Here is a 23020-nt window from a genome sequence, read left to right on the forward strand (position 1 = left end):
AAAAATGATTTTTTTAATAGACAATTGTATCAATGCTCATTGATTTGAGATGTGGAAACTTAAAATTCTTTTAACTGTGTCCGTGAACATAATATTTGATATTTGAAGGGGCAAGCTACACACCCTTTGCTTTCTAATCCCATACGGTTTTCAAACGACTGTATGAGGTTGAACCAAAAGGCTGTGTGACACTTAAGGTTCACCTCATTAGGCCCCTGCCCCTTTAAAAGTTCAGCCGTTTGAGTACTTGTTGAATGGCCGTTTGAAAGTTAAGGCTTGCATCATAACCCTCTACCTTTGAACGGCCATTTGAAAATTCGTTGAATAGCCCAAAACAGACAACCCCAACAATAAAAAAAAACAATTTTAAATGTATAAAACACACATAATCTCTCTAGATTTAAACATTATAGCCATGAAAGGCTAATCACACATTTACCATAACTTGATGTTAGTTGCCATAGTTAAACTGTGCCATCAAGATATAATACACAACAAAAGCAAGCCCACACATTAAAGAAAAGCATTGAAATATCTCTTAGTTTGAACGCTGAATATCCATGTTGCTTCCTGACCCATCAACACTTGAGGATGTGGGCATCTGATGCTGAACATTTAGAAAGCTAGATATCAGTTGCCAAACAAAAAGAACTTTTGAAAAAGAAAATGGATACATTGACATAAGAGTTGGAAAGTAAATTCTTTGCCTCACTCATTTCTATTGCAGTTGTAATGAATCTGCTTCCAGTAATCATACTGGGGGATAGCGCACGGTCCTCCCAACAGCCGGAGTGATCCCACTCCGGGAGCCGCTACCCGACCAAGCTAGCTCCGCGGTGAATTCCCCTTGCCGAGTTCTTACCCTGGGCGACATATGTCACTCCCAAGACTCGAACCCGGTACCTCTGGGAAGAGGTGGGTGTCGGTGGCCAACTGGGCTACCCCAGTTGGTTTTCCAGTAATCATACTAACAAAACCTTAAAAATGAAAAGAGAAGTCACTAAGAGGGTGTTTGGGATTGAGTTTTGAAATAACTTATTAACTTATTGGAGCCAATAAATCAATAACTCATTTGGAAAAGCCCCAAATCTGGGCTTTTGAAAATGACTTATTGGCTTCTTCAAAAAGTTAACAAGTCAATAAGTCATTTCTAAACTCAATCCCAAACTAACCGGTCAGTTGTAAAATTTTTTAAGCACACCAATTGTATAACAGGTAAATTGTTAGGGTGGACCACAACATGTTGGGTTTTACTTAACAACCCTTGTTTTTAAAATGATGATTTTAAAAATGAAACAAAACCCTTACTAAATTAAAAATGATGATTTTTTTAACGAAACAGTTTAGAAGGTTGTAAACACTTGGTTATGCATTGGGCGACTTTAAATTGTATGACTTGTTTAGGATGTTTTCTTTGTATGTAAGTTTTCATTATGCATCAGGGGACTCTAATCTACACCTTCTTTCCACCACGGGACTTAAACTCGACACTTGGGGAGTGACACCTTTTTTCAACACCTTGGTACTACTAGGCCAAAGACCAAAGCCCTTTGGTTTTCAGTTTTACTTATATTTGACCTTTTAAACAATAAATTTAAGTTCTGGTCTCTACTCAACCTTCATTAAATAGTAGTGCCAAGTGAAAATTTAAGTTCTGCAATAAATAAGCACATTGGATGTTTGCTGTGCAGATAATTTGTGCTCATATGACTATTGTAAAAGTTGAATCACAGATTCATAGTCATGAGTTCAAGGTAATGGAAAGCTTACAATAGATGACAGTCTTGGAGAAGGAGGTTCAGTCTTTGCCTACAACAATCTCTTCCCTTGGGCCGCAGTCTCTGGTTGCTTCTTTTCTGTCTTCAATTTGGCCACCTTCTTAGCCATTGTCTCATCATCTTCCTGCTGCCTTGATCTCTTCTGTGGCACCTTCAATCAATGCAAGTAATAAATCAAAACAGCTTTGTTGTCTTATCTGATGAAAAGTTTTCTTTCTAAATCTAGAACTCTGGCTGTATTCACCACAGCTAATTAAAATTTCAATAATAAGTGAATAAACTATTATAAGCTTATAAATGAGTAGATTTATAATCAGCATAGATGGAATAAGAAGCCACATGATTGGAATATTAGTTTAATGTGGAGATTTTGTTGAGAGGTGAAGTGCTTTGTCGCCCTGAATTCATGCACTTGCTACGCTTGCAGGAGTTCGAATGCAGGTCTATCGACAAGACATTAATGATGCAAGATTCGTCCCGGGTGGCTTTTAAAGGTCCCTCATTATACTTGGAGTCCCTATCTCAACTCCATATGTGGCACATAACAGCACCCCAACAAGATACTTCAAGACAGCTTTTAAAGGTATGTAAATCAACTACAGATATAACATTTCACTATAAATGGAAAAGAAGTGCTTCTTTTCCAAAGTAGCACTGTTATCAAATACATAAGGAAGAAGTTCTTTCTTAAACTTCCACAATCTCCAATCTTTGCATTCAATCAAAGTAGGTAACTAATCAAAACAGTTTTGTTGTCTTGTCTGACAAAAAGTTTTCTTTCTAAATCTTGAAATCTGGCTGTGTTCACCACAATTAATAGATATTTCACTCATAAGTGAATAAATTATCCTAGCTTATAAATGAGTAGATTTATAATCAGCATAGATGGAATGAGAAGCCACATGAGTAGAAGATAAGTTTAATGTGCAAATTTTGTTGAGAGGTGAACTGCTTTGTCTCCCTGAATTCATGCACTTACTACACTTGCAGGAGTTCGATGCACGTATATCGACATGACATTAATGATGCAAGATTTGCCTGGGGTGCCTTTTACAGGTCCCTTGGTATACTTGGAGTCCCTATCTCAACTCCATATGTGGCATATAACAGCACTCCAACAAGATACTTCAAGACAACTTGTAAGGGTATGTAAATCAGCAAAGATTTCACTATAAACAGTGGCGGACCCAGAATTTTATTTCAATGGGGTCCATTTTCGGGTCGGTCCTCGTTCGGGTCGAGTTAAAGTGAGGTTTGAACTAGATTTAAAAAAAAATAAGAAAAGTGGGCTTATCAAGGATTGAACCCATGACCTCTTGGTGGAAAAAAGGGAGATTTACCACTACACCAGCTTTCTTTTTATTTCTATGGTGTCCACCTAATTGTATTTATGGGGTCCATATACAATTTAATATACCGAATCTACTATTTTTTTTTTTAAAAAGATTGGGTCCGGGGACCCCGGTGGCACCAATGTGGGTCCGCCCCTGACTATAAATGGAAGAGGATAGTGCTTCTTTTGCAAAGTAGCACTGTTATATAAGGTTGAAGTTCCTTCTTAAACATATACAATCTCAAAATATATGCATGCAATCTAATATCCACATGATCTCTTAACTCCTTATTTTTTTCCTGCTCTAAAAGTATGTACCCTTATTTAATATTAATCAAGATTCTCATGCTTTATCTGTTATAACATTAAGGTGTTGTTTGTTTTTTCAGAGGCCTCTTATGTCTGTATCACGCATACCACGCACAGACGTTTGGGTCTGAAGACTGTTTGTTTTCTCGAAGACCTTTTATTAAAAAAACCTTTGCGCGTCCTTTTTTTGGTACAGATGTGAGATAGGCTCTTCTTACCTCTCCTTGTCTTTCTTTTTTGCATGATGTCACAAAAACACACAAACCCTAGCACACCTCCTTCTCCTTCACCCCAGCCACCGCCGCCTCCCTCCTCCTCATCTTGAATTGATATGCTTTGATTTTACATCGTTAAATTAGATTAATTATTACGTTATAGTTATTAAGTTATATGTGTTATTTAATTGAGAAAATACTATTTTAGTTGGTCATACTTTGGTATAATAATTATTATTAATACTATTTTAGCTATTCATCTCATCAAATCTATACAAGTTTTCAAGATGAGGTAAACTCATTTCTTTTCTTATCTTAATGGTATACTATTTTTGTTTTTTACACGGTTAGATTAGATTAATTATTGACTGTTTGTATTTATTTAAATTTGAATATTTAAAAACTCTTTTAAGTTTAATAAATCAGTTTATTTATATTTCAGTAGCTTGCAGAAGTTATAAAACAAACAGTTTTCTTTTTGCAGATTGCAGATGTTTGGTCCACCTTTTCAGCTAGCTACAGATGTCTGCAGGTTCGCAGACTACAGACGTTTTACCTCTGAAAAACAACCAGCACCTAAGAGTCTACATGTTTACCATTGTCCCAACTCCCAAGTAAAAACAAGTTGTTTACATCTTCAATTAGGGTGTGGAATTTTATAACACATAAAAATTATTTTTATGACAGTGGCATCAATCCTTCTCTGGGAGTACCAAATCATGATTTCGCCATGTGAGATGGATTCCTACGTCTTACATGCACCCTCAAGTGAACCAATATATGTAGGTCCCTTTTCGCGGAGGATGACGAACCTAAACCTTGTTATACAAACCTACTAGCGAGTGCGGAATCCAAGCTAGCAAGCAAACCGAGTTAGTAGCAAGTAGAGAAACAAACACACAAAGATTCACCGATTAACACTAGTCGTATTAATGCAATGAGGGTTCGGTTACAAGCTCAATGTTTACAAATCTAACATGTAAACTCTCAAGTGTGTGTGTGTGTGAGTTCTGGACAGAATGCTCTCAACACTCTCTATCTCTCGGTGCAAAATGGCAGAACTTCAGAACTCTCAACACATGCATGGGTATATATACCCAGCTCAGCAGGTCTGCTCGAAGGATTCGACAGATGGTCCGAAGGATCATCTGTCGACCACATGTTACACGAAAGATCAGCGTGGACCTCGAAGGATCATCCTTCGAGGTCTAATGGTCGAACCATGGTCGAACCATATCTTTCGATCACCTCGAAGGATCAGGTGTATCCTTCGAGGCTATCCTTCGATCAGAACATCTTTCAAATGTTGTCCAAGTCAAACCGGAGGATGGTTGACTTGGTCAACTTACAGACTACTAAGGACATCGTTTACATACAGACCCAATACAGACAAAGTACAGACACAAGTGCACCAACAAACTCCCCCTTGGCTGTAGCTTTGTCTTTGATCTTTAAGCTTTGTCTTGTTCTTCTAAAGGTGTAGACTCGTCTTGAACTTCGACGGTCTTTGGTCTTCAGGTCTTCAAGACTCTGATGTCCTTTCAAGTCTTCAATGTCGGAGGATCTTCAAAGTCTTCACGTCTTGAAAGTAGAGAGTGTATCAACAAACTACCCGTATCATGTAGGAAGTGTGTTGACAAACTCCCCCTTAACATAAGCTCCCCCTTGAGTTATGCTCGTGAAAAGACTTTAACTTTATGAAGTAAGATCCTTGAGGTGATGATGATGGCCAGCGGCAACTCGATCATCTTCATTCATTGAGTGCCTTCGTGTCTTCATTCCAAAGCTCGTCAACGACCATGTTCTCCTAGCCTTTAGAATCTGCACATGCAAGAAAACTAAACGCGTAATGAGAACAATTGCTTGGAATATAGTATAAACAAATGACACACGAATGACCATGTCATAATCAAACACCGTCCGACAGTTTGAAAGTTTAATAAAATTTGTCAATTTTAGTTTTTAACTTTCAAAACATGCAAATTTCGACCGTTTATGAAGATTTAGTCAGTTCGGTTTTCAGTCAGGTTTCAGGTAACGAAGACTTGAGCTCCAACATCGTACGATCGAAAATAAAGCAGAAATAAAATCTTTTTGGCTTTTATAAAGTTTATATTAAAACAAGCCTAAAATCTTTTTGGTATTTTGAAATTAAAAGACAACAATTTAAGATCCTTTGAGTGTTATCAAACGACATCACCGCTAATGTCGTGCTGATATGCACCAAACGACGAAACTGTTTAAAAGAAATAATAAAAGTTAAGCAGTAAATAAATAAATATATACAAACATTCTTTTTGCGAGTTTCGAGGGTAAGAGAATCATATCAGTGTACGGTCATGCCAAAACACTCTTGTTGTTCAGTTAGTTAACATTAAGATAAGCATCCTATAACAATTATCGGTATTGTTGTCCACTTAAGCTCAACTTATCAGATGTAATCATGTTTAGAGGATACGTTAACGTATGATTTATACTTACCGACCGGTGTTCATCCACATCACGACACATTCCCGTATCAAGGTATGCACGAGAGTTCATCTTACCGGTGAGTATACCGATTATCATCTGTTTGACCGTATAAATTGTGAGATACTCACTTATTTTGAATTGAAAACAAGTCCTTTGTGATATAATCACTTATTGATGAGGAACTTGATTTTCGTATGCATGAGGGCACAGGTGCAAGTCCGTGAACAGGTCAGTACTTCCGTACAGCAGAGAGACGAACTTGACACCCGGAAAAATGTGATATTTTATCACTTATTTGATATGGACATGTGATTGTTTATCACTTATTGAGGTCGAATGCAGTATGTAATATGTACACGTATGTATAGTATCATGGAAGATCTAGACTTGCGTCCCCGTTATTTTTCGGTAAAAGATACAACCATGATACCCAGATGATAAGCAGCATAAAGACCGAATATCTCAGAACCTCGGCAATCTATCAAACGAAATTTCGGTACTAAGACCATATGCCAATGAATGGTTCCCACCTGGTCTTCAGTCGATTAAGATTTATATCACCCTGCACACTTTAAAATGATTGTGAGCCTACCGATACATCTTATATAGAGCTGCTTATCGTTTTTCATTTAAGGTTTAAAGAGGTTAGGATAGACCACTGATGTACTATCATTTTCTCTTTTGCTCGCCAGGAAACTCATTTTTGATTTTCTATTGTTTTTGTGTTTTTGAAATTTTTCGATGTTTTTGGATTTTCAGATATTTGGATTTACTCCCCCTAAAATCAATAAACTAAGATAAATTTAAAACACAAAGATATTTACAAAAATGATTTTCCGATGTTGGTTACTCTTGCTTGACCTTAATGCCGTTTACCAATAATAAAAAGTCAAATCTTGATTTGTCAAATGCTTTGGTAAATAAGTCGGCACGTTGGTCATCGGTGTGGACCTTAACAACATCGATTAGCCTTTTCTCAAAGCAATCACGTATGAAGTGATATTTGATTTCGATGTGTTTGGTCTTTGAATGCTGCACAGGATTTCTAGTGATATCTAAAGCAGCAGAATTATCAACGTAAATAGGAGTAGTTAGGAATTCAAAACCGTAGTCCCGCATTTGTTGTTGGATCCAAAGAACTTGGGAGCAACAACTTGAGGCAGCAATGTATTCAGCTTCGCATGTTGATGTAGCTACACACGTCTGCTTCTTGCACTGCCATGTGACTAGGCGATTTCCTAAAAACTGACATCCAGCCGTTGTGGATTTACCGTCGATTTTGCATCCGCCAAAATCAGAATCACTGAAAGCTACCAATTCAAAGTTATTATCCCTAGGGTACCACAGACCAGTGTCGGGGTACGTCTTCAAATAACGAAAAATCCTTTTGACAGCAGCAAGATGTGAGGCCTTCGGGTTAACTTGATATCTGGCAAGCAGGCACGTCGGGTACATTATGTCTGGCCTTGATGCTGTGAGGTACATGAGAGATCCGATCATGGCACGATAGATAGAAGGGCTAACAGCTTCTCCCTTCAAGTCTGGAGTAATTCCGTGATTAGTTGGCAATGGGGTACCAATGGGCGTTGCATCAGACATCTGGAACCGGCTCAAGATGTCACCAACATATTTAGTCTGATGGATGAATATCCCAGACTCCGTTTGTTGTACTTGTAGGCCCAAGAAGAAGGTCATTTCCCCCATAGCACTCATCTCGAATTTATCCTGCATAATGCGCTCGAATTCCCTACACAAGACATCATTAGTAGAACCAAAAATAATGTCATCAACGTATACCTGTACCAGAAGAAGATCTCCATCTTGTTCCTTGATGAAAAGAGTACAGTCGATAAGACCTCTACGAAAACCGTTCTCCAGCAGATAGTGAGATAAGGTTGCATACCAAGCTCGTGGTGCTTGATGAAGACCATAAAGAGCTTTGTTGAGCAACCAAACCCGATCGGGATGGATAGGATCTTCAAAACCTGGAGGCTGTTCGACGTACACCTCTTCTTCAACCACACCATGTAAAAATGCACTTTTCACGTCCATCTGATAAACCTTGAATCCTTTGAAGGACGCATAGGCTAGAAAGATTCGAATTGCTTCGAGACGTGCCACTGGTGCATAGACTTCGTTGTAGTCGATCCCTTCAATCTGACGAAAACCTTGAACGACTAAACGAGCTTTGTTTCGGATAACAACTCCGCGGTCATCCTTTTTGCATTTGAAAACCCAACGGGTACCAATCTTCTTGTATCCAGCAGGTTTCTCTACTAGTTTCCAGACACCCAGCTTCTGGAATTGTTGCAGTTCTTCCTGCATTGCTTCAACCCAAGCATTATCTTTCAAGGCTTCTTTCCATGTTCTTGGTTCTTCCTGTGAGACATAACACGCGAAAGACCAGTCGTTTTGTTGTCCGGATTCTCGAATGGCTGCATACAAGCCTGCATTGTTGTTGTTTCGCAACATGTTTCTTGTTTGTACGCCACTTTGCACATTTCCAATGATGTTTTGTTGAGGATGGGTATTATGAATCCTTGTTTCTGGATTATCTGGAACTGGAACATTTATACCCAGGTTGTTAAGATTAAGATCAACAACCAATTCAAGACCCGGAATTGACGAAGAGGATGATGCAGTAGCCTCAGCTGTTCTATGAGCATCTACTGGAGGAGTACCCTCTGAAGTACCATGAACTGCTGTTGTAGGAGCTTCTTGATCTGCATCTAGAAATTCATCATCCTCTGAAGATTCGTTCAATTCGTTTGCATCATGAAAATCCTCATTGTTGAGAGTATTGTTGTTCACCGAAGAAGATGGTTCTTGATTAACAAGAATCGGACGAACCACCGGTGAATCTGTTGCATTGTCACTCTCGAAAAACATCCTAGCCGCAGCATTTTCTTCAACGGCTTCAACATTGATCGAATTGAAGAAGTCATCGTACTCAAACATCCAAGGTTGACCCGGATTTTTGACTGGCAAAGTGTGCCTTTGTACTCTGACCTCAGACCATTCCTCGACCCTTTTAGTCTCTAGATTCCAGACTCGTAAGTTGGGAGTGGCATACCCAAGAAAGTATCCATCAATTGCTCTTGCCCCAAACTTTCCATTAGGATCGATGATAGTGCATGGAGCTCCAAACGGTTCTAGATAAGACAAATCTGGTTTCCGTTTTTGAAGAAGCTCAAAGCAGGTCTTGTTGTGTCTTTTGACTGTAAGGACTCTGTTCAATGTGTAACATGCAGAGGCCACAGCTTCAGTCCAGAATGGAATGGGTAACTGTGACTCTACCAACATTGTCCTAGCAGTCTCGATCAATGTGCGGTTCTTACGTTCAGCGACACCATTCTGTTGAGGAGTATAAGCTGCACTAAACTCATGAAGAATACCTTTTGAAGTGCAGAACTCCGTCATGGAATGATTTTTAAATTCAGTACCATTGTCGCTACGTATCCGCCTAACCTTCAACTTATATAAATTCTCAATCTGAATGATCAAGTTTTTGATAATGCCGAAGGTTTCACTCTTGTGTGCCATGAACGCAACCCAAGAAAATCTTGAATAATCATCAGTAACCACGAGGCAGTATTGATCACCCCGAATACTCTTGTGCTTGACAGGACCGAACAAATCCATGTGCAAACGTTCAAGAGGAACTGCCACTGTGTTGATCTTCTTTGTAGGGTGCTTCTTCTTTGTTTGCTTTCCTTTCTGGCACGAAACACAGATGTCTTGAAGATGGAAATTTTTGAGGGGAACACCATTCACCAATTCATTTGAAACCAAATGATTCATTTTGCGTAAGTGAATGTGACCCATTCGTCTGTGCCAAGAGATAGTGTCTTTTTCTGTGGCTTTGGAAACGAAACAAGTTGCTTGTGCAGACGTAGTAATAGCCTGGCTCATATCAAGGACGTACAAATCATTTATCCTTGGAGCCGACAAGAGAATCCATTCTTTTGGAATTTTGAAGCCGGGTTTCAGCACATAACATCCATTAGCATCAAAGTGTACTGAAAATTTCTTGTCACAAATTTGAGAAACACTGAGAAGATTGTGATCAAGTTGTTGCACAAAATTGATCTTGTCAAAGCTGACAATCCCGTTAGATATCATTCCTTCTCCCGTTATGTATCCACCTTTATCTCCAGCAAAAGCAACATAACCTCCTCTAATAGATTTAACGTCGTAGAGAAGCTTCATGTCGCCTGTCATGTGCCTGGATGCCCCACTATCAACAATCCAATGACTACTGATAGTTCCTCCTGAAGCACCCTGCACATGAACTCAAATGAATTAGTTGGAGATGGGGACCCAAGCCATTGTGGTCTTGGGTCTTCCATTTTCATCAATGACAATAACTTCTTGTCTTTGATGGTTGGTGTATTGTGATGGTCCCCCTGATTCAACAACCGTTTTTGGTTTCCAAGTCTGTTTGGTTTCACCAGTGTTTTTCTTTAAAATTTTAACTTCTTGATGATTTGAAGTTTTAGAATTTTCTGGTTTTACGACAACAGATTGTTTTTGAACCACATCGGTTTTAATCGCTTTTTCAATCTTTTTGACCTGTTGGCGTTTCTGTTTCTTTTCCCTTTCTTTTACAAGGCGGGGATCTTGTTTTGTGGAAACAGTTGGCTTACGGTCAGTTTTGCCACGGGGATCATCAACCTTTCCTTTCTGCTTATGAAGATATGGGCAGTTTCTAATAATGTGCCCAATGGTTCCACACTCAAAACATGATCTTCGTTCTACAAACCCCGAAGAATCATGTGATCGTCTAGCCGATGATGTTGAACTTTGTGAACCCGAGGTACTAGGTTTTGAACTGCTTGGTTCATTTCTTTTCTCGACAATAGCTTTCTTGACAAAATCTAAGTTAGATTGATTTTCAAACTTTTCAATTTTGTCTGTTCCCGTCGATTTCACAAAGTTAACAGTTTTCTTCTTCTTTTGATTCGGCTTCTTTTGCACTGGAGCCGGAGCTTTACCTTTGGGTTTGGTGTGATTTTGCTGTGTTGGCACTGTCGGCAATTTCTTGTTGCCAAAATGCTTTCGAACTTCAGCCTTTGGGATTGGAGGACACTGTGTGACTGTAACTTTAGGTCCTGCCTTTCCCAAGAACTTACTCGTCGAATTCTCAAAGACTTTACAGATTAAGGATTGATTAACATTCTTAATGGGAAAATCTTTGTCTGAGTAAATTTTATCATCACCAACAAGAGTGTACAGCAAATTCACACTCTCCAACTCTTGTGCAGATGAGGACTCAGTTGCAACAGTCTTAGCGGGTTGAACAGGGGGATCACATAGAATGTGATTCTCAAGAGGTATGTCCTCATTTTTGGCTACCGCATCAGACTTTGCTGGGACAGTATCATCAGATTCATCATCAGACGAATCAGCATCCTCAATTACAACTGGAGGATCTTGATTCTGTTCAGCACTCACAAATGTATCTGCTGACACATCTGAATCTGAGGATACTTCCTTTTGGTATCCGAGTCCTGCAGCAAACTCCTTAACATCTAGAGGCACAGAAGGTTCAAAGAAAACTCTGTCCTCTTCATCAGGCATGGCGTCATAATTATGTCTCACTGGTGGTGGACACTTCTTGTAGCCAATGCATGTGACATCTCTCTTTTCCTTCTGAACGTCAATGATGTGATCTAACACATAGCTAGAACTCAAATAACTGTCTAGCTTGAGTTGGATCGCATCACTTTCGGTTTTCACACAAGCCATCTCTTTTTGCATACTCTCAAGGCGAGATATATACAAATTAATATCAGTTTGTTTTCTTGAAACCATTTTAGTCAGTTCAGTTTTATCCTTCTTTAATGTTTCAATTACTGACTTAAATTCTTTTTCATGGTTTTCATAAAACATGTTGGCTTCTGTGCATTTAGAGAGATCCACAGTCAACTTCTGATTGTGGAGAAAGGTCACATCATATTTTTCTTGCAAAGCGTCATGCTTACTTTGCAAGTCACTCAAATTCTCATTCACAGTAGTATGTTTGTCTTGCAAGTCAAACAAACTAGCTTGTAAAGCATCATGTTTGCCTTGCAACTCAGACATACTTTTCTCAAGATCAGCACATCTAGCATGCAACCTAGCACATTCATCACAATTAACAGCAGTGGGTTCATCGACACATACCTGACTTGATGAACCGTCGACATTAGCCATAAAGGCTGAATGGAGAGAAGACGAAGAGTAAGCAGCTTGATCCACCAGAATAGATCTTCTTTGAGTTTCTGCTACAGCTTCCCCCAAGAGTTCATCAATGTCAATATCATCCGAAACATTAGATGTCTCACCCACATGATCATCACCAGAGTTGGATGATTCTTCATCAACACTCCTGCTGTATCCAGAGGAGTCTTCATCTTCAGACAATTCATCACCACTGGCAGAAGATTCTCCACCATTGGTGTGAACTAGCTCCTTCACAATCTGAGCAAAACATGCTGTTCCATCAGGAGCATCGCCACCCAACTGGATTGACCAGTCACAACCTTCATCCACCTGTACTGCAAGTGCTCGGTTGGTTTGGTTGTTGACAGGCACCAATGTACGATCATTGTTTCTGTTCTGCTGATTGCCTTGGTTTCTGAAGGGGTTTTGATTCCCGTGCTGGGCTGGCTTTGTGCACTCCCTTTTGAAGTGGCCCCGTTCACCACAGTTGAAGCATTTAACAGCCTGCTTATCAAACCCATACTTGGTGTCTCGCTTACTTTCCAAGCTGGTTCTGCCAGTACTTTCCATCCAATCCTTTGCTCTTCTCACAGCACTCGCAAAGGCCCACTTGATATCCATCAAGTCCATCTCTTCCTTATCAATCTGCCTGTAATCTTCTTGTGTCAGATTAATGTTTCCAATCTGACCTTCTATCAACCCACAGTACGCGCTCACTACAGTGTTAAGCAGCTCCATGTGTTCCTTAGCTACTTCTACACTGATTTTAGAAAAACTTGAAGTGTCAAGCTGTACTGGATTTGACTTTGATTGTTGACCTGCAGCAGATGATGTTCCTCCATAACAGGCATATTGTGGTTGTTGAACAGGAGGAGGAGGAGGTGGTTGTATTGGATTTCCATACAAATCTGTGGTTGGAGGCGGCTTTACAGGAACTTGCACTGGATTGCCGTACATATCCGTGCTTGTGACAAACGCCGTTTGAAGTGGAGCATGTGAACCGGCTTTTGCAGATGAAGTAGTGGAGGTGCCATAATACATCTCTGGATTCTGTGGCACTGCAACTCTCTTTGCCTTCAACGTTTCTTCCTGATCCTTGTTCTCCAGAAGCTGCACGAAATCGTTGATATTGGTAGTTCTCAACGTTCCGTTGTACTTCAAGATTTCCAGGAAGTTATTCCATTGAGGCGGCAATGCATCGGCAAACTTCTTTACCACCTCTGTTGGAGTCGTTGTGACTTCAAAGTTTGTCAGCTCAGTAAGCAGGTGATAGAAACGGCTTGTCATATCTCCTAAGGACTCCTTATCCATACATGTGAAGCCATCAAATTCTTTCTTCAGTAGATCTCGCCGTAGTTGACGTGTGGCTTCATTACCTACTCCTCTTGTCTTCAAGGCATCCCACAGCTTCTTCGTAGTCTTGAAACTGACGAACTGATGATAAATATCCTTGCTCAGTGCTTGAGTAAGAATAGCGTATGCTTTCTTTTCTAAGTCATACGTCTTCTTTTGATCATCAGGAAGATCGGCAAATGTAGCTGTCGAAGAAGCAGCAACCTCGATAGTTTGATCGAATTCCGTAATGAACCGTAACCACAACTCTGTATTTTGACCAAGAATGTATGTATGGAAACGATCAACCCATCCTGGATATTCATGAAGATGCATCAACTTTGGAGGCCTGTTCAAACTTCCGGTTTCACTTTCGCTTAGAAGAAGACTTTGAATACTCGGAGTTTGATTTGAAACAAACGCCCATTGACCAGCTGGAGTGGCATTTGTTTGTGAGGATGTAGATACCGGAGATTCGGCCCATGATGGAGATTGACTAGTATTCATGTATTTTCCACTGTCTGGAGCCGGACTTCCCCACCAACTCGGATTCATGATAGATAAGCAAAATAAATGCTAAGTAAGAAAGATCCGAAAGATAACACAACCGAAAGATTCTGGTCGAAAGATCTGAAATCACAGAAACTTGTTAACAATAAACAAACCTCAATCGAAAGATATAACCTTGTTCGAAGGATCAACAGTACTCGAAAGATTACTGTTGACTCTCGAACAATGATTTCGAAAGATTCAAGAACTCGAAAGATTCCCTTTGAAAGATCCTTATCTTTCGAGCCAAATCCTTATCTTTCGAACAACAGATCTCGAAAGATTCACCAATACGAAGGATCCTAATCTTTCGGACACTAGTCTTTCGAAAAGATTCCTCTGTCGAAGGATATGTTTCAGACTTCGAAGGATGGGTCGAAGGATATAAATCTTTCGAGCCCTCCTTGATCGAAAGATATCGAAGGATGATCTTTCGATGTCGAAAGATATCTTTCGAGAGGCTCTGACACAACTGACTTTGATGTGAAAGGTTGGTGAAAAGGTGACAGGTTGGTAAGGTCAAACTTTCGGCAAAAGGGGATGTCAGATCAACTTTCCCACCAACTTTTGAAAGATTGCCCAAAAAGGATAACCTTATCCTTAAGCCAGTCACCGGAAACACACCGGAATACCACCGGAAAACACAAAGTTTTCTAAAAACCAATTTTATGTTACCCAACCCAAACTTGAACACTCCCGAAGGTTTAGAAACCGTTTTTCAGTTTAAACAAGCAAGAAAAACCACCAAAAACGGGTGCTAAACCAAGTGTTCAAACACACCAAACACTTGAACAAACCCGGTTTTAAACAAGGTAAAGAGCGAGGCTCTGATACCACTTGTAGGTCCCTTTTCGCGGAGGATGACGAACCTAAACCTTGTTATACAAACCTACTAGCGAGTGCGGAATCCAAGCTAGCAAGCAAACCGAGTTAGTAGCAAGTAGAGAAACAAACACACAAAGATTCACCGATTAACACTAGTCGTATTAATGCAATGAGGGTTCGGTTACAAGCTCAATGTTTACAAATCTAACATGTAAACTCTCAAGTGTGTGTGTGTGTGAGTTCTGGACAGAATGCTCTCAACACTCTCTATCTCTCGGTGCAAAATGGCAGAACTTCAGAACTCTCAACACATGCATGGGTATATATACCCAGCTCAGCAGGTCTGCTCGAAGGATTCGACAGATGGTCCGAAGGATCATCTGTCGACCACATGTTACACGAAAGATCAGCGTGGACCTCGAAGGATCATCCTTCGAGGTCTAATGGTCGAACCATGGTCGAACCATATCTTTCGATCACCTCGAAGGATCAGGTGTATCCTTCGAGGCTATCCTTCGATCAGAACATCTTTCAAATGTTGTCCAAGTCAAACCGGAGGATGGTTGACTTGGTCAACTTACAGACTACTAAGGACATCGTTTACATACAGACCCAATACAGACAAAGTACAGACACAAGTGCACCAACAATATACAAGAAAAGTATCCTTAAAAAATACCTGATAGATCATATATTGTATCCATGTGCTAGTAAGCTAATCAAGAAACTGAACTTTCCATTATAAAGCAATCCTTTGACTAGTAATATAATAGGCAGTGAGATACACCATTATTTATTAAAACACTCCTAAATTAATTAAACATAGTCACAAAGGAATGTTAACAGAAATACGGTGACAAATACATGGATTATGTGGTCATGTAAATACCTGAGGTAAATTCATGATTACTGTTGCACTGGGAGAATTCTCAAGAAAGTAGCTTCTGACTTGAGTGGGTACTCTAGGTATATGGTCATTTTGCTTCTGGGACACCATGCTTATCTCCAAACACTTCAAGTTATCGAATGGGCAAGGTTCAAGTGATAGTTGATCCAGGCATAATGAGAGGGTCTTGGTACATTATATACAAACAAGTAAACATAAATTAGAAAATAGAAACTTTCAGCACTATCTTAGACATACATAAAGGATAAGTGCAATAAGTACATAACAAAATCTCTAGACTAATTAATGGGTTGGTAGCTCATAGGAATTCAGAAGAGCAAAAATGCTACAGTAATATACTGCAGAACACAACAGCTAACAATGACCGAATCATGCTAGCCAAGTGTCATTTAACAAAAATGATCTTTGTAAACTAGTTTACTGCAACAAAAAAAAAATGAGACAGCTTAGAATAAGCAAGCAATATTTATCTTAAAACTCTATTATGATTCCTTAAAAGTGATGATTAGATATTGTACTATCACAATCTAATTTGGGGAGATATCAATCTGAAAACTTTTGTTCATCAGTTTGAAAAAGAAACTGCATTCTTTTACATTAAAATCATTTTTTATATGGTCACCTTTATATCTAATAAATATCTCAAGTTATATAGATAAACTTAGTTCAATGAGCAATCAAGTTACCCAAAGCCAAAAGTACCCTCGCCCCTCTTTGATGGATGGACTAGAAGAAAATCGTATTCCTTACTTTGTCCGAACAGTTTAACGTTTAAATTATGGACTTTTTCTTCATCCCAAGCACAATAAAACTAGTTCAAGTTTTAATCAACATATAAAAGAATAAGAGTAAGGATAAATACCTCAATGATATCCAAATTAATAACCAAATATTTGGTGCTGCGGAGTTGGTGAAACAAATTAAGAAGCAGCGGAAAAAATCTGGCTTGATCCAAATGCGGCATTGACAAGGAAAGGTTCACTTTCTCAAGAGAATCAAAACCCTCCGTGGACAGCTGCAGAGATTCATATGTGTATGGAACTTGATTAACAGTACCCCTGACAGATGCAGTAAGATTCTCAAGTTTAGGAGCGACGACATTGACAACATCTGGATATGCGGTGCCCCTAATTGTGAGATTAGAAAGTTCTGGAGCACAAATATTGAAAATCTTCAAGCCATACATGCAACACTCATGTAAAGTGAGGTCCCTTAGGTTTACACACTTGGAAAAAAGGTCAAGGCTCTCATATCCTTGATCACCTAAATGCATACTCCTCAAACACAGAGTTTCTAAAGCCGGAAAATTCCATGCAACTCTTGGTATGCAGCTGGCCTTGTGTAGATAGAAAGATTGGTCACCGGTTGCAAGGGTGAGATGTTTGAGAGTATCAGAACTGAAAAGACATTCTGGAAACTGATAGAATTTCCTAGCAAGGCATGTCATATTCAGTTCCCTTACATTATGCATATATACATTGTTTACAACGCGTTTAACAACAGGGAGGTTGGCTGCTCTTGTGATTGTGAGCTGAACCTTAGACACTTCTACAGGAATTTTTTGATGAGATAGCGCGCCCTTCACAAATTCGGCAAACAAACGCACTGTAGGAAATTCACAGCTATTAAGGTTAAAACTGTGAGTTGAGGTCCAAATATGCTCCCATTTATGAGACAGTGCGCTGGTCCGAACAGCATTTTTCATATCAAGGAAAGACATAATGTGACGAATAAGTTCATCTGGTAAATTGCTTATTCTATCTTCTTTTTCTTCTACTTCTTCATTGATACTTGTTGCATCACGTGCCAAATCCATCGCTCATGTGATGTGTATAATCCCCAACCGTATGAACGGCTAGAGTCAGAAATTCATGCTTTCAATCTGGTTTGGCATTCCAGTCACCTGAATTGTTTCAATGTATATCAGAAAAAATATTTGATGTAATAATAACACTTAAATCAAGTATCGAAATCAGTAAAGAGAGATTATGTGGTAAAGTCACTCTATATAAAGTAGCAGGATTAAAATGCTTTTGAGGAAAAGGGAAGGATCTAAAAACCACACTGATTAACAAGACAACACTCCATCTATATATCATGAGCAAATGAACCATGAAATAAACTTTTTACATCCCCATGAAAGGTTTTAAAAAGCTAGAAACTCCTTACTGAACAATTAGTTTAATTAAGCCCTAATGAGTAATTGCGTGCTTTTCGTAAACTTCTTTGAATATTTGTTAGCATTCAATCAGAAGATTATGAGGTTACATGCTATCTGGATCGATATCCCAACGCCACTTTACGAAGTTGCATGCTACTAAGATCGATCCATACACTGGATTATCCAATAAAACCTCAGAAAATTATAAGGAACATGACTATACATTCTTAACACAAAGTTGATAGAAATTTGCAGAAAACTGAATTAACGAAAACATAGAATATGAAACTAGGGTTTAATTTTTTTAATTTAAGATTATTAGCAGAACATAAGATCACATGTACTCTTTAAAACAACAAAAAACTACTATAATGATCGATGATCGATCACATTGCAGAAAGAATCGTTGTACCTTGCTGAATTGTGATTCGCGGAGGAGGAATTAAAGGGGGATCGGTTTCCAATGTCCCCTTGTCAGTTCTTTTATAGATAGAATTTCGATACGACACATGTCAAGAGTCAAAATGTAACGTTTTTCATCAATGTTGTTTTTAAGACCTTTTAGTTTTATTTGTATAAAGTTAAGTCACTCAAGTTTTAGTGATGATTCCATGTGAATATATCCCCGGCCAATTCCTGCTTTTTACATCTTCCACGGAGAAACTTTCGGAATATTAATTTGATATATTAATTAGGATAATAATAATAAAAGCAATAGCTTAGGATTTACTAAACTTATATTTATAGATTATTTATCAATTATCAATGATTAATGACAATGAAGTGATTAGCATTAACAATTAACAATATTAAAACTGAATTTGTGGTTTAGGTTGGAAATAAAATAGATGTGTTTCAATACTTAAAAAAAAACTAAATTTGATTTAAGAATAATTTATAGCTGTAAATTTAAAATTTAATGCTGAATTAAATCTAGTGTACATAAATAGAGTAAAGAGTTAACTTCTGTTTTGCTCCATGTGGTTTGGTCGTTTTTGTTGGTGCACTTGTGTCTGTACTTTGTCTGTATTCGGTCTGATATAAACGATGTCCTGATTTGTGTTGTAAGTTGACCAAGTCAACCATCCTCCGGTTTGACTTGGACAACAGTTGAAAGATGTTCTGATCGAAGGATAGCCTCGAAGGATACACCTGATCCTTGGAGGTGATCGAAAGATATGGTTCGACCATGGTTCGACCATTAGACCTCGAAGGATGATCCTTCGAGGTCCATGCTGATCTTTCGTGTAACATGTGGTCGACAGGTTGGTGCACTTGTGTCTGTACTTTGTCTGTATTCGGTCTGATATAAACGATGTCCTGATTTGTGTTGTAAGTTGACCAAGTCAACCATCCTCCGGTTTGACTTGGACAACAGTTGAAAGATGTTCTGATCGAAGGATAGCCTCGAAGGATACACCTGATCCTTGGAGGTGATCGAAAGATATGGTTCGACCATGGTTCGACCATTAGACCTCGAAGGATGATCCTTCGAGGTCCATGCTGATCTTTCGTGTAACATGTGGTCGACAGATGATCCTTCGGACCATCTGTCGAATCCTTCGAGCAGACCTGCTGAGCTGGGTATATATACCCATGCATGTGTTGAGAGTTCTAAGAGTTCTGCCATTTTACACACCGAGAGATAGAAGCTTAGAGAGCATTCTGCACAGAACTCACACACACACTTAGAGAGTTTATAGAACACTTCTGTAAACATTGAGCTTGTAACCGAACCTTCATTTGCATTAATACGACTAGTGTTAATCGGTGAATCTTTGTGTGTTTGTTTCTCTACTTGCTACTAACTCGGTTTGCTTGCTAGCTTGGATTCCGCACTCGCTAGTAGGTTTGTATAACAAGGTTTAGGTTCGTAATCCTCCGCGAAAAGGGACCTACAAGTGGTATCAGAGCCTCGCTCTTTACCTTGTTTAAAACCGGGTTTTTACAAGTTTTGGTGTGTTGAAACACTTGGTTTTGCACCTGTTTTTACTAAGTTTCTTGCATTTTCTTTGAGTAAAAACGTGTCTAAACTTAACGGGAGTGTTCAAGTTTGGTTTGGGTAACATAAAATTGGTTTTTAGAAAACTTTGTGTTTTCCGGTGGTATTCCGGTGTGTTTCCGGTGACTGAACTTGAGGATAAGGTTTTGCCTTTTTGGGTATAATTTTTGAAAGTCAAAAAGTTTGGTGGAAAGTTGTGCAGAAACATCCTTTCTGCCGAAAGCAACTTCACCAACCCCTGTCACCTTTTCACCAACCTTTCACATCAGATCAGATTGTGTCAGAGCTCTCGAAAGATATCTTTCGACATCGAAAGATCATCCTTCGATATCTGTCGATCAAGGAAGGCTCGAAAGATTACTATCTTTCGACTCATCCTTCGAAGTCTGAACCATATCCTTCGAGAAAGGAATCTTTTCGAAAGACTAGTGTCCGAAAGATTAGGATCCTTCGTATTGGTGAATCTTTCGAGATCTGTTGTCCGAAAGATAGGGATTTGACTCGAAAGATAAGGATCTTTCAAAAGGGAATCCTTCGAGTTCTTGAATCTTTCGAAATTATTGTTCGAGATTCAACAGTAATCTTTCGAGAACTGTTGATCCTTCGAACAATAGTTGATCTTTCGATTGTGGTCAGTTTATTGTTAACAAGTTTCTGTGATCTCAGATCTTTCGAACAGGATCGTTCGGCTGTGTGATCTCTCGGATTATTCACTTAGCATTTATTTTGCTTATCAATCATGAATCCGAGCTGGGGAACTCCTGCTCCAGATAATGGTGAATATACAAGTTCAGGTGTCACTCCCTCATGGTGGGGTACACCGGCTCCAGACGATGGAAGATACACGAATACAAGGTCATCTCCATTATGGGCCGAACCTGTCACACCACCTCGAATTACTGCAGAAATGTGGGCATCAGTTATCAATCAAAGGCAAAGTGAATCGAAAATAACAACAACAGATTGTTTTGGCAATCCAATACAAGTTCCTGTAAAGCCGCCTCCCACCACAGACATTTTTGGAAATCCATTACCCCCAGTTTCCGTACAACACCATTATTCTACTGTAGAATCGTCACTTCTTAATCCCAAGAACAGTAGTCAGACAAAAACGGCGTTGTACGCTGAAATTGTCAAAGATGTCAGCAATGGTGGATCCTCGGGAAATGATGACAGTTCTGAACATGTTAGAAGTTCAGGTGAAGATGTTTCAACTTCAGTGGAGGGTGATACAACTTCAAGTTCAAGTGAGGATGGATCTGAATGTGAATCATCAAGGGAGATTGTTGATTCTGATGCAGAAAGGCCAACACCTGAGAGTAATTCCATTCAGGTATGTGTTGATGAACCAACTGCTGTAGATTGTGATAATTGTGCTAGATTAAAGGCAAACATGTCTGAGTTGCAAGGCAAACATGATGCTTTACAAGCTAGTTTGTTTGACTTGCAAGACAAACATGTTTCATTGAATGCCAAGTGGTGTGAATTGCAAAGCAAACACGAAGCTTTGCAAGAGAAATATGATGTGACATTTATCCACAACCAGAAGTTGACCGTGGATCTTTCAAAATGCACAGAAGCCAATATGTTTTATGAAAACCATGAAAAAGAATTTAAGTCAATGATTGAGACGTTAAAGAAAGATAAAACTGAATTGACTAAAATGGTTTCCAGAAAACAAACGGAAATTAATTTGTATATCTCACGTCTTGAGACAATACAAAAAGAAATGGCTTGTGTGAAAACCGAAAGTGATGCGATCCAACTTAAGCTAGATAGTTATTTGAGCTCTAGCTATGTGTTGGATCACATCATTGACGTTCAGAAAGAAAAACGGGATGTCACATGCATAGGATATAAGAAATGTCCACCACCTGTGAGACACAATTATGATGCGATGCCTGACGAGGAGGATAGAGTGTTCTTCGAACAATCTGTTCCTCTTGATGTGAAGGAGTTTGCAGCAGGACTCGGATACCAGAAAGAAGTATCCTCAGATTCAAATGTGTCAACAGATACATCTGTAACTGCTGAACAGAAACAGGATCCTCCAGTTGAGGTTGAGGATGCTGATTCTTCAGATGATGAATCTGATGATGCTGCTCCAGCAAAGTCTGATGCGGTAGTCAAAGATGGGGACATACCTCTCGAGAATTACATTCTATGTGATCCTCCTGCAAAACCTGCTAAGACTGTTGCAATCGAGTCCTCGTCTGCAAAAGAGTCGGAGGGTGTGAACTTGCTGTACACTCTTGTTGGTGATGATAAAATCTACTCTGACAAAGATTTTCCTATTAAGAATGTTAATCAATCTTTAATAAGTAAAGTCTTTGAAGATTCGACTAGTAGGTTTTTGGGAAAGACAGGACCACGTGTTACAGTTACACAGTGCCCTCCTATTCCAAAGGCTGAAATTCGAAAACAATATGGCAATCAAAAATTCCCAACAGAAAAGAGGCAGCCAAATCACACCAAACCTAAAGGAAAGGTACCGACTCAGGGTCAGAAGAAACAGACCCAAAAGAAAAACAAGAATGTGAACTTTGTGAAATCTAAGGGAACGGACAAAATCGAAACTTTTGAGAACAAATCTAACTTAGATTTTGTTAAACAAGCAACAGTGTTGAAAAGAAATGATCCAAACTGTTCAAAACCTAGTACCTCGGGATCACAAAGTTCATCATCGTCGGCAAGACGACCACATGATGCTTCGGGGATTGTTGAACGAAGATATTGTTTTGAGTGTGGAACAATTGGACATATCATTCGAAATTGTCCATATCTTCATAAGTTGAAAGCAAAGGTTGATGATCCCCGTGAACAAAATCATGCCGCCCAAGAGAATAGAAAAGGCAAACAGGGCGAAAACAAGAAAAAGGTTCGGAAGATAAACCTCGTGAAATCAAGAGGGACTGATAAAATTGATACTTCCA

At 39.2% G+C, this 23020-nt stretch overlaps 1 protein-coding gene and 1 non-coding gene across 2 annotated transcripts; both read right to left on the bottom strand.

Moving 5' to 3' along the window:
* Positions 1–501: 501 nt before the first annotated feature.
* Positions 502–16079, bottom strand: LOC110902133. Its single transcript, XR_004876452.1, has 3 exons — positions 15907–16079; positions 1771–1929; positions 502–607 (listed from the first exon to the last, which is right to left on the bottom strand). It is a non-coding gene; the product is annotated as an uncharacterized LOC110902133 (transcript).
* A 527-nt stretch (positions 16080–16606) lies between these two features.
* Positions 16607–17740, bottom strand: LOC118479394 (FBD-associated F-box protein At5g22730-like). The gene is made up of 2 exons (XM_035982430.1): positions 16787–17740; positions 16607–16735 (listed from the first exon to the last, which is right to left on the bottom strand). The coding sequence occupies exons 1-2, from the start codon at positions 17738–17740 to the stop codon at positions 16607–16609; spliced, it is 1083 nt and encodes a 360-aa protein (XP_035838323.1).
* Positions 17741–23020: the final 5280 nt, after the last annotated feature.

This window comes from Helianthus annuus, chromosome 13, assembly GCF_002127325.2.
Source record: "Helianthus annuus cultivar XRQ/B chromosome 13, HanXRQr2.0-SUNRISE, whole genome shotgun sequence".
In the NCBI taxonomy this organism is placed as follows: domain Eukaryota; kingdom Viridiplantae; phylum Streptophyta; class Magnoliopsida; order Asterales; family Asteraceae; genus Helianthus; species Helianthus annuus.

Coding starts and splice junctions, on each gene's coding strand:
- LOC118479394 (XM_035982430.1), bottom strand. CDS start 17,740: ATGGATTTGGCACGTGATGCAACAAGTATCAATGAAGAAGTAGAAGAA. Junction 16,736..16,786: donor TTAATTTGGATATCATTGAG/GTATTTATCCTT, acceptor AACTTGAACTAG/TTTTATTGTGCTTGGGATGA.